A 17,245-nucleotide genomic window follows, 5' to 3' on the forward strand; every position below is an offset into this window, starting at 1 on the left:
TTTTTATTTCCCAAAAAAAAAAAGTCTACATGACCGTGACCAAAAAATTGTAATTGTTGTTCACACCAAACAAACACCATCATGTTTCGTCTTCCATCTTTCCCCCAACAAAAAACATTCAATAATACCCTTCTATTCCTCTTCCTATTTCAACTTCAAACTTGAATATGTAATTTCAAGTTTGAAAAATTAGTTTTCCAGCTTTTTTTCTTCGTTTTCATGTCTAAACACATCTTCAAAAATCAACTGATTCACCAAGTTAAGAGATAAGGATTTCGTCGTAATGAAACGTTGGAATTTCAAACATCCTAAAGTTGTTAAATGTGTAAATGCACATAATTAAATGAGGCCCAAGTCAAATCAACAGCAATAAAGGAAGGAGTATATATTATGAAAAACAAATATACAAGTAAAATTAAATAATTGTTATAAAACAAACCAAGCAAATTAATAAGGGAGATACTAATAGAAAGAGAGACAGTTGAGAGAATTCAGTATCAGTGTACGTTATTACACACTGCAAATGAGCTATTTATAGCCAAAGTGCAGCTAAATGATAAGGGAGAAAGCCAAAAGAAATTGACTGTTAAGCAATAAGTGGGGCCCATTTATTATATGGAGCATCCACTAACTTAGTATAATATAATAATCCCCCTTGGATGTTCATGTAAAATAAAATTTTTAGTGAAAGAACAAATATATATAATTATCCTGAACACTCATAGTTGTTGTGCCTAGTTAAAACCTTATTAGAAAACATCCAGTGGAAAAAAACCTAGTGAAAGAAAAAGAGTACACACATCTGGTAATACGTCTTGAGTGCTGCCTCATTAAAAACCTTACTAGGAAAATCCAATGGGACAAAATCTTGGTTAAGGGAAAAAGAGTACAACGCGTATTTTACTCCCCGTGATGAAAATTTCATTTGATATTTTGGAGACGACGCATTCCAATCTTATATCTTAACTTCTCAAAAGTTGATGTTGCTAATGCCTTTCTGAATAAATCTGCAAGATTATCACTCGAACGAACTTGTTGTACATCAATATCACCATTCTTCTGAAGATCATGTGTGAAGAATAATTTTAGTGAAATATGTTTCGTTATGTCTCCTTTTATGAAGCCACCATTTAATTGAGCTATGCACGCGACATTGTCTTCGAATATAACTGTGAGTACTTTGACATCATTTTTCAAGCCGCATCTTTCTTTGATGAACTGTATCATCGATCTCAACCACACACATTCTCTAATTGCTTCATGAATTCCTACTATTTTAGCATGATTAGAAGAAGTAGCAACAATAGACTATTTTGTAAATTGCCATGATATAGCAGTTTCTCTGTGTGTAAATAGATAGCCTATTTGAGATCGAGCTTTATGTGGGTCTGATAAATAACCTGCATCTGCAGAACTAATAAGGTTTGCACAACCTTTGTTAGTATAAAACAAACTCATATCAATGGTACCTTTTAAGTATTAGAAAATATGCTTGATACTGTTCCAATGTCTTTGCGTTAGAATGAACTATACCTTGCTAGTAAATTAACAGAAAATGTTATATCAGACCTGATTGCGTTAGCAAGATACATAAGTGCACCAATAACATTAAGATATGGTACTTCAGGACCAAGAAGTTCTTCATTCTCTTCTGGAAGTCGAAATAGATCTTTATTCACTTCTAGTGATCGAACAACAATTGGAGTACTTAATGGATATGCTTTGTACATGTAAAATCATTTTAAGATTTTCTCAGTGTAGGCAGATTGGTGGACAAATTGGTGGACAAAGACCTCATTTGCTAAATATTCAATTTGTAGACCTTGTCTTTCCAAGGTCTTTCATCTCAAATTTTTTCTTTAGATATTCAATCTCCTTTTAGACCTCTTCAGGGATTCCAATGAGATTTATGTCATCAACATAAACGGCGAGTATAACAAACTTTGATTCTGTTTTCTTAATAAAAAAACATGGATAAATGGATCGAAATTACCTTTGTTTCCCCAACGATGAATTCCACGTAGCTAATCACCTTTCAATGGATCAAAATTACCTTAGAGAATTAATTTACGAAGCAAAACCCGAAGTCCCACTTTGCAGCAGCCATGGCCGAACTTGCCATGGCTTAAACTCTCATTCTTTCTCTATTTTTCTCTAAGGCTAAGGATGAGAAAATAGTGAACTTAAGGCAAGTTTTTAGTCATCACTTGACATTTATACACCACCTTTGAAGGTGACACGTGTCCAGCTCTAAGGGTGACATGTGTCCGGCTCCCATAGGTCCACCTCATCCATGCACCCACTCCACTACTACCACATGTCCTAGTGAGGTCCATCTTAGTATGTGCATCACTTACTTACTCCAAGTAGGTGCATCACCTACTTACTCATTTTTGTGGGTTCGTAATCTCGTCTCACTTTAAGAACCTATGTGATCCTTGCTACTTAAGCTCGACATGTACTCAAGTAGCTTAATTATGTGAGACATCTAAGTCGGTAGCTTACGCAAGTAGGTCGATTACCACGACTCATTACTTGGCCTCCAACTCCTTTCAAATCCTTCCAAATCTATTTCCAACCATCACTACTCACATAGAACTACATCCTCCCTTCCTTAGAATTATTTGATAACGTCAGGGATAACAGGGATCACATGGCAACTTTAGAGAATCTAAACAAATGTTTCCATGTACCAAAAGTGCGGGGTATACCATATAGCCAACTGGTTTTACACCTTTAGGAGTTTGGACTACAGGTCCAAAATCTCACTTTTAGCAAGTGAGTCTAGTTCTGATTAAATTGACTTTTGCCATTCTGGCCAATCACATCTACGTCGGCATTCTTCGACGGATTTAGGCTCAAGACTTACACTATCTTGCATGAGGTTAAGTGCAATATTATATGCAAAAATATTATACATCATGATTTTCGATCGATCTAAATTTATCTCATCATCGGTAGAACTTATTGAAAATTCTTCATTCATTTGAGTCTCGAGTTCACTGATTTTTTCAGGATTATCAGGATTGCTCAAATATTGACCTTCTTTAAGAGGTTCTTTTGTAGTATCATCTTTATTATTTCTTACGCTTCTTTTTCTAGAATTTTTATTCTTTGAACCTAATGATCTACCACGCTTCAGGCGTGTTTGGAATTCAGAAGCTATGATACTAGTAGATGGTCCTTTTGGGACATCAATCCAGATAGGCACATTCACTGCAGGGATATGTGACTTAGTTATCTGTTTCAAATAAATAAATGCATCTAGCATTTGATTTGCTATTTCCTGTAAGTGGATGATCTTCTAGACCTCTCGTTCACATGTACGAGTACGTGGATCAAAATGAGATAGTGATGAAACTTTTCACGTAATTTCTCTTTTGATTTCCTTTTTCTCTCCTCCTAATTTCGGGAAAGTTGTTTCATCAAATTGATAATCTGCAAATCGAGCAGTAAATAAGTCTTCTGTCAACGATTCAAGGTAGTGAATTATGGAGGGTGAGTCAAATCCAACATATATGCCTAACCTTCGTTGAGGGCTCATCTTTATACGTTTTGGTGGTGCTACATGTACGTATACCGCACAACCAAAAATTCATAGATGGGCTATATTTGGCTCATGACCAAATACTAGTTGTGATGCAAAGTATTTATTATAATTTATCGGTTTAAGACGTACAAGTGCTGCTATATGTAAGATAGCATGACCCCAAATAGTAATTGACAATTTTGTTTAATTAGTAGAGGTCTTGCTATCAATTGTAGGCGCTTAATAAATGACTCTGCAAGGCCATTTTGAGTATGAATATGAGCAATAAAGTGTTCAATTTTTATCCCAATTGATAAGCAATAATCATCAAAAGCTTACGATGTAAATTCTCCAGCATTATCAAGGCAAATAACCTTAATTGGATAATCTGGAATTGCGCCCTTAATGTTATTATTCGTGCTAACAACTTCGCAAACGCTAGGTTGCGAGATGATAAGAAGTACAAATGAGACCATCTTGATGATGCATCTATTAGGACCATAAAATATCTAAAAAATCCACTAGGTGGATGAAAAGGTCCACATACATCCCCATGTATATGCTCTAAAAAGCTAGAAGATTTGATGTCAACCTTTAGGGTTGATGGTCTAGTAATTAATTTGTCTTGATAACAAGAAACACATGAAAATTCATCATTCGTAAGAATCTTCAGGTTCTTTAACGGATGTCCAGTTGAATTTTCAAGAATTCATCTGTAATGACCTTGAGGATGATTTTCGAAAATTTGTACAAAACACGCGTGAACAGTAACACGCGTGAACAGTAACACGCGTGAACAGTAACTTTTTGGGCAGAAAATGCCCCTTTCTTCCCATTTCAATATTTTTCATCATTTGTTTGAGTTCTTGAACTCCTTGAGGTGATTTGAGAAGAGATTTTCGAGGCAAAGTGTTGGGTAAGTGATTTTTGACCTAAAACCTTCCTTTTTCATTAAGTTTTTGATGATTTTAACTCTTAAATTTTAGTTTCAAACCCCAAAAATCTTTGTTTCTTCCCTAATCCGAATTTAAGGAAAATTGTGATTTCCAACTCGTTTTGAGCTCTATTTTTATGGGTTTTTCAACCATGAGTTCCTTATTACCAATAGAATGGGATTGTTCAATAAATTTCCAGATTTGACCCTTTTCGAAAATAGTTAATTTTTGGACCATTTTACCCTCGGTTCCGAAACCTATCAATATGGGTGTCATTGGACTCCTTGTGACGTGTATGTTTCATTGTTGATAGTGGGTTGTCATTTCGGGCGCTGAATTCGAGAGTTGCTTGTCCGGTGGAGGTATTCGAGTGCGGTTTCGGCAATTGAGGTAGGTTTGGCTATCTTTCTTTGAGATTGAGATGGGGTAATTAGTCATTCATATGTTATAGACTTTGGGATGGGGTTGTAGTATGAGTTGAGAATGTTATATATATTGTGATGTCCGTGTGGAGGCTTATTTATTAATGTGTTGCCGTGACGGGGTTTATTTATATTACATAGCCCGTGTGGGGGCCTTATTTGTTATCTTATTTGCTTTGAGAGCATGTGAATTATGATTTGCCTAAGAGAGAGGCTTGAGTATATTATTTGACTTGTGATGCCGCCTGAGAGATTGAGTTGGGGGTTTTGAGCATACTTGAGTATTGAAATATTGTTGAGAAAGGGGTGAATATTTAAATGAAAGTGTGTTCTTCCCGTTACTATTTATTGAGGGTGAATATCATGTGTAGGTTAAGTTTTGAGAACTTTGAACCTTATACCACATGTGAGTTGATTATTACTTCCATGCATATATGTTTTGATGCATTCATCCTCATTCATCATATCATGAAACATGGGAAGTTGAGAAATATGGAAATTCTTTTTGAGAAAGAAAATGAAACACCTTTAAACCTTTGTATCTTGAGTCCCTGACCGAGGCAGTTTTCCGACAGGGTAGTGGATGCATTGTGATCCCAACCTTTGTATCTTGAGTCCCTGACCGAGGCAGTTTTCCGGCAGGGTAGTGGATGCATTGTGATCCCAACCTTTGTATCTTGAGTCCCTGACCGAGGCAGTTTTCCGGCAGGGTAGTGGATGCATTGTGATCCTAACCTTTGTATCTTGAGTCCCTGATCGAGGCAGTTTTCTGGCAGGGTAGTGGATGCATTGTGATCCCTTGACCACGAGGAGGTGGCAAGGATAATGAGATATTGTGATTGAGGTATATGGTCTGCGAGACCCCCATGGGTCCTGCTTGGTAGCACAGCTCAGCAGGTGTATACGACAGGCTGTGCGACAGTCTTGATTCCACCGTACCACCACATCATTGCATCATCATATTGCATTGCATTGCATTGATATTTGTGTTGCTTGAATTATTCGATTAATTGTGATTATGAGTTGTTATTATGGGTTTTCTTTACTCGTGCCACTATATATATAAACTGGCGGCACCGATGCCGAAGTGGGACTTTTCTGTATGCAGGTGGAAGCGTTCCTTAGTTTATTTCATAGGTTTGATTAATTCCTTATACTCAGTCAGCTAAAACCTACTGAGTACATGTGAATTGTACTCACCCCTACTTCTGTGTCCCTTTTTGATGCAGATACTAGTCGGGGTACCCCACGTGGCAGTTAATATTCTAGCGGATTGTGTATTCTCAGATTAGTGGTGAGGTCCCAGAATTTGGATCGTCACTAGTCTATCTTTATTTTTCAGTCTTTTGTACCATTCAGAGACTTATGTTGTATCTTCAGATTCGAACCTTGTATTAGATGCTCTTTATACTTATGACACCAGGTTTTGGGATAATTTCTTCATTGTTTTTTTTATTTATTTATTTAAATCGTGGAATCACTTTCCCCTTTGGGAGTCTTATATGAGTTTTATTTTTAGGGTTACACATCAGATTGGGTTTTGAGATGTGTGCCATCATGACCTCAGTTTTTGGGTCGTGACATCATCTCATCATTATTGATCCAAGATGACCTATTTGATCATGTCATAACAAAAATATATTTAGATCATTAAACTTCTGGTTTATGATCAAATGTGTTTCAATTGCACTAATTTCTACATAATATAGGTCAGACGACAAAGTTGGTAATTTTTCCAAAATATATTTCTAGCCTGAGACACTCTTGGTTATACTAAGGTATTCAGTATTTATCTCATTTAGTGTCTCAACATGATATCAATTTTTGCGGAGATCTTTAAAACTTAACAAGTTTCTTGGCGATTTAGATGAAAATAGTGCATCTTCTATAACAATCTTTGTCCCCTTAGGCAGAAATATATTAACTCTTTCGGAGCCTTCAATCATTTTTGAAATACCAGAAATTGTAATAACATTTGTTTTTCTTCTAAACAAGTAGGAAAAATATTTTCGTATTTAAAAATGACATGAGTTGTTCCACTATCAATTACACAGATATCCTCGTGATTGATCATTGATCCAAACAAAATTTGATGCATATCCATTTTTTTCTTCAAAAAGAAATAAAGTAAATATTATAATTAAAACATGTCTCATTATACAAATATTATTTATTAAATAAATTAAAAAAATATAAACATATTATTTAGTACATACAAATAAGAAGAAAATTATTTAAGTATTATCAGGGTTATCAATATTCATATTTTCTTCTGGAAAGTTGAAGAAATCAGCTACATCTGGATGCATAGGCTCAATATTATCTTCAAAGATAAAGTTTGTCTCTGGATTATTTTCTGCTCTCTTCAAGGATGCCTGATATAGCTGAACTAGACGTTTTGATGATCTGAAGGTCTGTGACCAGTGCCCCATACTTCCACATCTATGACATATACTTTCTGAATTTTTCTTTGGTATAGGTTCTTGCTTTTCACTCTTCTTTTTATACTGCTGATCATTTCTTGGTGCCAACCGAGCATCATGATTATAATTTATTCTTTGACCACGACTACAATCATGACCATGACTGGGGCCATGACCTCTTTCTCGTTGGTTATAGTTTGTCTGATTCACTTCAGAGAGTGACAAAGAACCAACGGGTTGACTATCATGATTTTTCATTAATAGTTCGTTATGTCGTTCAGCAATAAGAAGGTGAGAAAATAATTCAGAATATTTTTTTAAAATTTTTTTGCGATATTGCTGCAGGAGCATATTTGCGGGTGAAAATATGAAGCATATTTTTTCAAGTTTGTCTTGCTGAGTGATTTCTTCTCTACATAAATTTAACTGTGCTATAATTCTAAACAAGGCAGAATTATATTCAGTTATATCTTAAAAATCCATTAATCTTAGATTGAGTCAATTATGACATGCATGTGGAAGGATGACCAACTTCAGGTGGTCATATCTTTTTTTTAGATTCTTCCACAGTTTAAGGGGGTCTTTTAATGTGAGATACTGTAATTTTAACCCCTCATCAAGATGGTGGCGGAGAAATATTATGGCTTTGACACGGTCTTGACTAGATGTCATATTGTCATCTTTGATGATGTCTGCCAGACCCATCGATTCTAGATGTATTTTGGCATATAGTGCAATGATTATATGAAGCATTTATTATATGAAGCATCCACTAACTTAGTATAATATAATAATAATTAAATACTCCTTTATATATATATATATATATATATATATATTAAAGGAAGAGACCGGGCATGGTACGTAGACTTTGACTAAATTTCCTAGTAATTAGACATTGCATTTAATCGATTACTACTGCTACTATTTTATTGATGGGAGCTGGCATTTTGATTTTTGACGATCTCCGCCCTCGTCCTTTGACTTGACTATTACATTTGCTTCTTAATTACTTATAATACTCCTAAAACTCTCACACTCGGAATTTCAAGTTAATTTCTTAAATGGCCTTCAAGTATATTGAAAAGATTTCATTAAAGTCATTCTTCAAAAATTATCCTTATATCTCTCAACTATTACTTTATATTTTAGAAAGAGAAAAACCTCTTTTTTCTCAATAAATTTCTCCTATAATTTTTTTATTTTTCATGCCGTGTAGGATAAAATCTAGACTGACATAAACATATTAATGCCGTTTTAATTTTAAGTATATGTCATGAATTTAAGTCTTAAATCATTTTGTAATGAAGTTTTATTATTCTAACGAGGATGATTTCTAGTGCAGTTACTAAGAATTTGAGTATAGAAAATAAAGATTCTTTTTAATTGTGAGGGTGAACTTTTATACCCCTCCAAATCAAGTAATTCATCCCTAGTTACGTCTTTACCCTACTTTAAAATTTGGATCAATTATATCGGAGTTACGAGTGGGTCAGTAGCATTTTTTTTTCTAGTTAGGATCTTTGGTTGGTATACTTATAATGGTTGTATCTCATTTTTTGTGTATCTAAAAATTAGTTTAGGTTTTATCTTAAATGACATAAAAAATAAGAGATTAATCTAGTGAGAGGAAGAAGTTTTTGTTATGAATATTACTTTCTAAGACATAAAGCTATAATTGAATGATCTCATCTTATAGAAAAGGAAAATTCAAAAGTGATTTTAGCAAAATTTTCTCAATATTTAAATGGCCATATAGAAAATTAACTCAAGAAATTTCTTTTATCCAAAGTTAAATGTATATTTTTGACTTGACATCAAAATCAAATAAGAGGTCAAAAACGCGTTTGGCTTTGTACCATTTAAAACCTACATACATAGGAATAAAAAGAAGGAAAACAAATGTAGGAAAACTGGTCACATTGAACTTGTGCAATTAAATATGACATAATGTGAGACTACATAAACAACACTTATTCTTTCTTTTGTGAAAGATGATTAGAGAAAGGTAGACATTCAACAGGAATGCGAAAAATACGTAGAGAATAATTGGACTCCAATCTCAGAGATGTGTTATGGGGAGAGGTTACACAATTATCATAATCATATTAAAATATTTATATTTTATTAAGGCGGACCTAAAATCGGTATTAACTTTCACTTATACACCTCAACTAGGCTTTGTTCATTTTTGACACGTCAAGTAAAGTCCCAATGTGTCAGTTTGACATTTTGTGCTGACTTGACATATTGCGTGTGCTGCACCCATCTTGAGCGAGTGAAAAACGTTTTTTTTTTTTTTAAAAAAAATGTTTTTGTTTTGTTTTTTTTCTTGTTCTTCTTCTCCATTTTCTAGCTATCATTTTTCATCCATGGTGAAATAGATTTGATGATGCCAAATATAAAGTGAATTCGAATGCCATGAGATTTTCTCAAGCTTAAACACTTTTTCTTGTTTTGTTGCCTTCTTCCTCTTTGAAATAATTTGAAAAGCATCGAGAAAGATTTTTAAAATTCCCCAAATCATTTTAAAGCCATCTACATATAATCAATTTTTTTAGTAGATTCAGTAACTTATAGATTCACCAATCATTCTTTACGTGGTTTGATTCATTTGCACATACGAGAATTGATTTTTTTCCTACTATTTATTAATAACTAGTTTTTAGAAGTAAAGAAGAAAAAAATGTGCTTTTATTTAATAAATTTTTTTAAATAGTTAAATTCTTCTTAAAGTGTTTCTGAAGATGATATGGGTGGGATGAGGTTGGGGTGGGTGGGGGTGGAGATGAAGATCTGATGGGGTGGGGTTGGAGAAGGCGACAGGAGGGGTGGGTGGGGCTGAAGAGACGATTGGGAGGGTGGGGTGGGGGGGTTAATAGAAGTTGTTAATTTTTTTAATTATTATTTGGATAAAAAAATGTCACATGTCATCAAGTTATTGGACTTTTTTACTACTCAAAAGTCATTGTTTGAGAATTATTTTTGATATATATATGCCAAGTGTTTTCGTTTAATTCACCACTTTGACCAGCGAGTGCATTACACACTTTTTCTATTTGAGTGATTGTCAAAAAAGTGTCACACATTGAAACCTTACTTGAGATGTTTAAAATGAACAAAGCATAATTAAAGAGGTTAAGTAAAAATACATGTCAATTTTAGGAAGTCACCGATGGATTCAGCCTTTTACCAACTATAATAGTGAAATTATTATCCTATTTTTGTTACATTAATTTTAGTAAAAATTAAGGGAATCCCATAATGTGATGATAAAATTGTTTCCTGTCCTTTTAATAATTACAAAAATTTCATTTTTTTAAGCTTCTGGATACATATTGAACAACCGGATACATATGTATAATACACAACCAGATACATATGTATAATACATTAAGTCTTACTTTTCAGTTACGTCTTTTAAGAAAAGAAACGTAATTAGGATTTTAATTACCCACCAATCACGCAAATCTGTTTTGTTTCAAGCTGTAAACCGTATGTATTGCAGAAAAAATTCAAAATTCAAATTGTTGTTCTCTCATTTCTCTGCTAAACACCTCAAATAAAAAAAAACTCTAAAATTGAGTTTAATCTACGTGATGAATATATCGATATTGTTGAGACATTCAGGAATACGAAAAAACGAGGTGAAATATGTATGATACAAGAGTGATGGAATAGTTGTTGGTCAGAATATTTCTTTTATGAATCTTAAATCCGCCATTGCAGCTGAATTATAAAAGGTGATTCATCTCCATTAACAATTAGGAATGATATGGGAGTAAAATTACACATTGAACTGAAAAAAAGCCATGGCTGAATTTTCAATGTATCCACTTTGCATTGATACAATTGAAAAATTGTCTGGAGAGATACGTAGCTTTGATGGTTCATCCGGTGAAATTGTTTGTGTTGAAGATTTGGATAGGGATACTCGTGCTTTTGTTGTGGTTAAATCAAGAATTGGTGATTCCAAGTAGATACCGAAATTAGAAATAACAAATTAAATTACATATACAAACAATGTTGAGGTGAAAGAGAAATAATTGTATAAGAATAAAGCAACACTTGTTTCCATATTAACAAAATACAAAGTTGAGCATAATTTCAATTTCAGGGTCAAGAGGTATGATAAAAAAAGGTATGTAAATATTTGTAATTTATTGGATATTTCAGTTTTTGATTTCTTCCGATACATAGTTATTGATACACTGATATTTTAATCTTTTTAGCGAACTGACATTGTAATGTATCATGGTCAAATTTTAATGTTTTATTGGTATGAAAATAATTGATATTGAATACATGTTGTATAAGGTTCCTATTATTTTGATTGTGATACATTTGGTTTAATGTGGCGTTTGTGCGAAGTAGTAGTCAGTTAACAGGTTTGTGATACATGGTTTAATGTGGCGTTCACATTTGATTTAATTGTGTATTAGTTGTTGTTGATGAAATTACAAGATTACAAAGTACAATTGAAAGATAAAATGAAAAAAATAAATTCTCTTCTTGGCTGAGGCGCGGATATCTCGCTCTCTTTAAGGAGATTCAAGCCCACTACAACAAATCTTTTCACCGGTCCAACAGTAGTCCTCTTGACTTGTCCCCTCTAAGATACAACAACCTTATCACAAACTCTGAACAAGAGTTGAGTTTAAAGCTCCACACAAATAATACCCCACTTCAACTAATAAGAACTCTCTTTTTAGATAAACTTAATTCTCTCAATTATGAGTAAAATAGTTTATAATTGTTGTATGCTTAGTTTGACAAATTTATTTCATATATATATATATATATATGATACTTTGCTAATTGATAATGTATCTGACACACATAGTACAATTATGTATTGGTTTGCTTTACGGAAGAATATAGTTTATAATTGTTGTATGCTTAGTTTGACAAATTTATTTCATATATATATATATATGATACTTTGCTAATTGATAATGTATCTGACACACATAGTACAATTATGTATTGGTTTGCTTTACGGAAGAATGTGGTTGGTGTATGAAGGCATCTTGTAGCAAAAATTTAGATATATTCAAGGTGAGGTACTTCAATGGTGAACATACTTGTCCATTAAAAGATAGGTTACTAACCAAGGTCCAAGCCACAGTTGGATTTGTCAGTGGTGTGACAACTCCCAAATTGATCAATCATAAAAAAATTCACATCCCAAATGATATAATTGATGGTGTTAGAGAAGTCTATGAGATTGATATATCTTACCATCAAGTGTGGCGTGCTAAGGAACGCACATTGGAAATGATAATGGGCAAACCTGTCAATGGGTATAGAAATCTTCTTTGATACATATATATGCTAAATTTTGTGTATCCGAACTCATATATAAGGATGCACAAGTCAGAAAAAATGAATTTATGTATCTTTTCATAGTCTTAAGGCCATTGCTGATGGGATTTGAGTTCTGCAGACCGGTGGTTGTTGTTGATGGAGCACATTTTGATAGTTCCTAATGTATGATTATTGCTTTATTTTGGTCCTTAATATATTTCACTTGATTGAAATGGTCCTTAATATATGACAAATATATTTATTTTGATCCATAATATATTTCACTTGATTAAAATGGTCCTTATTGTATAACAAAAGGTATTATTCTAATCAAGTTTCGGCATGGATTGCCCTTTCACGTTTAATTTTTATTCTTTATATTTTAGGTGTTTAATTTTTGTTTCTACAATTTATGTAATAAATATTTGTGGATGAAACTATTCTTTTTAATTTAAGTTTTATTCACTTCACATAAGTTTAGATTTTTTATTTATTTTTTATATTGCATAAGGGTAGTTATGTAAAAAATTATTTGTTATTTGAATGTCAGAATATTTTTGGCCACTTATTTATATTTAAAATACTGCTGGTAAAATATAAACATTATAAATTTGAAAGGTAAAAACTAAATAGCATGTCAAAATACGAACATTTGTGTAAATGGCCCATTATTAGTTGAAGTTTTTAGATCCAACATTGAATACTAAAGAAAAAAAGAAAAAAAAGAAGGTGAAAGGTGTGGAGAAATGGCTAAGAAGAGATGAGGGGTTTTTGAGTCGATAAGCATCTATGGAATCAAAATTTAAATTTTAAATTTTAAATTAGTATGATAATAATTTAACAAAATATAGTAATGGAGTGCGGTCAAATAATATGAATGAGGTGGAAAAATGAATAAGACCAAGTCGTAGAATGTGGTGTTGAAATTTATAACAATCAACTACGACGACGAGTGTTGATTGAAAATTAAGAAGAAAAAAAAAAGAAAGAAATAAGAAGAAAGCAGCATTCGTATATTAATTTGAGTCAAGTCAAACAAGTTTTCACAGCAAAGAAACAAGGCTGATTGAAGAAGAAAAAGAAATAAAAGCTGCAAATAGATCTGTATGCTATGCGTTTGTCTGCTTTGTGAGGATACCTTTTCCGAATTTTGCAGATATAGGAAGGAGATTGATAATATGGGAGTTTGTTTCAGTTCTAATAATCACACCCCATCTACTACTGCCCATTTCAGCTCAGGTACTATCACAATTAACAACTGGGTCATTTCATTTTTTATTTTTTTTTATTGATTTCGAATAATTTTCTAGTCTTTATTGCTGCTTCTGCATCCAAATTATTGGTTGTATTGCAGTAGGCATATCACAGACGACGAGCAACACGACATCCTCAACTGTAAGCAACGTCTCCGGGAATAGCCAATTCTCAGCAGCCAGCGGAGTTGATGGGGTTTATCCAAATGGGGGACAGGGCCAGATATTACCGCATCCTAATTTAAGGATTTTTTCTTTTACGGAACTCAAGACCGCTACAAGAAATTTTAGAAGTGATACCGTCCTCGGAGAAGGCGGTTTTGGCAAAGTTTACAAGGGTTGGCTTGATGAGAGGCCTTCATCCAGGACTGCTAGTGGCACTGTCATTGCTGTTAAGAAATTGAATTCTGAAAGCTTACAAGGACTTGAAGAGTGGCAGGTAAATATTCGCTATTTCCAGTTGATTTACTAGTAACTCATTTCTTCGGCCATACATATAATCACTACAATTTTGGCTATCAGTATTTCCAAAATTCAATATTGAATAACTTGTTTGAAGAATATTGTATTTTCAAGTGAAATTCATGTAGGTGTGAGTCTTTTTTTTCCTTGGGAAAAGACACCAAGAGAAAAGATGCAATTTGATTCACACCTTTTCACATTGGATGGGTTGTGACTTTTTTGATAAGTTGTCGTTCTCCACAAATAGAGCAGTTCAGTATGACAATGTTAAGTTTGAGTTGGGTGGATGTTCAAGGATCCGTGTTCCCGGTCTTGGTTTTGTTATGCAGAGGATGAGTTACATGTTTTCTAAAGCACCTTTCTACTTTCTCATTTGGAAGGCTCAGTGAATCATAACTTTTGCGCCCACACAGTCCTCTACTGCCTATCCCATTGTATTCCATCCTTTCACCTTTTTTTTTTTTTTTTTTTTTTTTTTTATTCGTATACCTTCCATTTTCATAGGAACTTGTGATCTTATGTCTTCTGCTAAATTTAGTTGATTGATTACTATCATTATTGCCAAGATATTTTGGGCACACCTTTTGCTTTCTACTAAATTTCACACAATTTTCATTGAACATTGACTAGACTAGGAACTGTAGGCTTTATTTATAAATCTTTAGAAGTTAAATTTAGTTCATGTTTCAAAGAGTTATTGCTGGTGTGTGCTAAATTTTTTCTAAGGCTCTGTGTATTTCATTTCATTTGTTTATGCAGTGTGAGGTGAATTTTCTTGGAACACTTTCACATCCTAACCTGGTCAAACTCTTGGGATACTGCTGGGAAGATAAAGAACTATTGCTTGTCTATGAGTTTATGCAAAAGGGCAGCTTGGAGAACCATCTTTTTGGAAGTAAGAGATGAGCTATATACTCTCAATGATTAATATAGATTTTCAAGAATACAGCAGTTCAGAATGTGCCTGTTTTATTCCCCACCTAAACATATTTGTTCTCTTCCGTTTGCTTAGGGGGCTCTGCTGTTCAACCACTTCCATGGAATATAAGACTTCAAATTGTGATTGGCGCAGCCCGAGGCTTGGCATTCCTACATGCATCAGAGAAGCAAGTCATATACAGAGACTTCAAGGCCTCAAATATATTACTTGATGGCGTATGTTTCCTTTTTTTTTCCCCTGGAATATTGTCATATAGGTTCTTATTGCAAGTAATACACAGATCACAAATTGATACCAGTAGATTATTTCATTCACCACAAACCCTTTTCTTATCGAGCACCTTTGTGATTGACTTAATGTTTTGCCTTAAGTTTTTGAGCTCTTGATCTCAGAGTGACAAAAGTTTACTAGCTGACCTATAACAGTGAGAACATTAGGGGAAAAGTTGTTACTGATAAAACTATTACATGACATTCTTTAATTCCTTTTGATTTCAGTCTTACAATGCAAAGATATCAGATTTTGGCTTGGCAAAACTCGGTCCTTCGGCTAGTCAATCACATGTGACAACACGGGTAATGGGAACATATGGTTATGCTGCTCCTGAGTATGTTCAAACAGGTAAACTTGGAGTCTGTTAGGCTTCTATACTTGGCAGTTCTTCTCTGGAATCACATCTTGTGCTTACGGTTTCAAACATTTATACAGTCAAATCCAAATAAATGTATGTTCATACTTGTGTTGTCATTTTTTGACAGGACACTTGTACGTGAAAAGCGATGTCTATGGTTTTGGTGTTGTATTGGTGGAAATACTAACAGGTCTACGGGCACTAGACCCAAACCGCCCAAGCAACCAACATAATCTGGTTGAGTGGATTAAGCCACATTTATCTGATAGAAGGAAGTTAAAGGACAAGATGGATTCGCGGCTGGAAGGAAAATATCCATCAAGAGCTGCAGTTCAAATAGCACAACTGGCACTGTCATGTCTTGGACCTGAACCTAAAACCAGACCAGGAATGAAAGAAGTAGTGGAGAAACTAGAACAGATTGAGGCAGCCAATGAAAGACCCAAGGAGCCTAGAATAACTTCCAGACATCAGACTTCTTATAGATATGGTCAGCAACCTTTGCACCATCGTTCTCCACTTCATCCAAGGAACGATGTAAATCGAGCGTATCCACTCCCAAGAAGAGCATCATGAATATGATAAAATTTTACTATATAGCTATGTTAACTTAGTTGTCCAAATACAAATGTTGTTTGTTGCCTGACGTCTGATCAAGTGTTAAGGCTCTGTATGGCATTGGGTTGTGCTTGTTTCGGTGATATATATGTAAAGAGTTGATTATTTTGTACATTGAAGGAGATTCAAGATTTCTCAGTCTTATGTTATGGATATGGTTGAATATGCATGCTAGTGTGCTGGTGATGAGAAGTGGAAGCAGATAATCAACACCTGCACTGCTCATAGAGTTAATGCATCTATTATTTTGATATATATATATTCCTAGAATCACCATCTCTGCTTCACGGATCCTCCTCCCTCTCAAACTGCATACACTCCATTATGAGGATAATTTTGTATTATATATATCTACAACAACGCCACAAAAAGATATACAACTCCTCATTACTTCACACAACACCCCCTTTAAGATTTGCTATTGAATATCTAAATTCTTTCACAATACTTTATCTAAAAGTGAATATGTTAAAAGAAATAAATTACTAATTTGTGCAAGAGGTACCTAAACTGAGACAAATAATAATAGAACATATCAAAGAAAAACGAGAAATCTCATGCATAACTTAATTACAAGGACATTTCGTATAATTATTTGTCAAGACCTTTTTCAATGTTTGATTCATATGAACAATATCAACACTTCAACATATTACTTATGTTTCATGTTTGACTGAAATAAAATTATTTATGTAAATATCAGAACAAACCTAGATTTCATATTC

The 17,245-nt window shown here is 33.7% G+C and overlaps 1 protein-coding gene and 1 long non-coding RNA gene across 3 annotated transcripts; both read left to right on the forward strand.

The window, feature by feature from the left end:
• Positions 1–4,605: 4,605 nt before the first annotated feature.
• LOC129884437 (uncharacterized) lies at positions 4,606–6,308 on the forward strand. Its single transcript, XR_008765951.1, has 2 exons — positions 4,606–4,854; positions 6,116–6,308. It is a non-coding gene; the product is annotated as an uncharacterized LOC129884437 (long non-coding RNA).
• Positions 6,309–13,298: 6,990 nt separating this feature from the next.
• LOC129885250 (probable serine/threonine-protein kinase PIX13) lies at positions 13,299–16,658 on the forward strand. 2 transcript variants are annotated; one of them, XM_055959459.1, is made up of 6 exons: positions 13,299–13,855; positions 13,974–14,308; positions 15,091–15,226; positions 15,344–15,486; positions 15,769–15,892; positions 16,030–16,658. In XM_055959459.1, exons 1-6 carry the CDS (start codon positions 13,723–13,725, stop codon positions 16,476–16,478), a joined length of 1,320 nt encoding a protein of 439 aa, XP_055815434.1. In that variant the 5' UTR covers positions 13,299–13,722; the 3' UTR covers positions 16,479–16,658. The 2 variants fall into 2 exon arrangements, with proteins under 2 accessions (XP_055815434.1, XP_055815433.1); XM_055959458.1 differs by having other exon boundaries at positions 13,306–13,855; positions 13,971–14,308.
• Positions 16,659–17,245: the final 587 nt, after the last annotated feature.

This window comes from Solanum dulcamara, chromosome 4 (assembly GCF_947179165.1).
Source record: "Solanum dulcamara chromosome 4, daSolDulc1.2, whole genome shotgun sequence".
Classification (NCBI taxonomy): domain Eukaryota; kingdom Viridiplantae; phylum Streptophyta; class Magnoliopsida; order Solanales; family Solanaceae; genus Solanum; species Solanum dulcamara.

What these genes read in the sequence shown, in the direction of transcription:
- LOC129885250 (XM_055959458.1), top strand. Translation starts at nt 13,723, where the DNA reads ATGCTATGCGTTTGTCTGCTTTGTGAGGATACCTTTTCCGAATTTTGC. An exon ending in TACTGCCCATTTCAGCTCAG is followed by an intron (nt 13,856 to 13,970) that starts GTACTATCACAA and finishes GTTGTATTGCAG; the next exon opens with TAGGCATATCACAGACGACG. An exon ending in GGAGAACCATCTTTTTGGAA is followed by an intron (nt 15,227 to 15,343) that starts GTAAGAGATGAG and finishes CCGTTTGCTTAG; the next exon opens with GGGGCTCTGCTGTTCAACCA.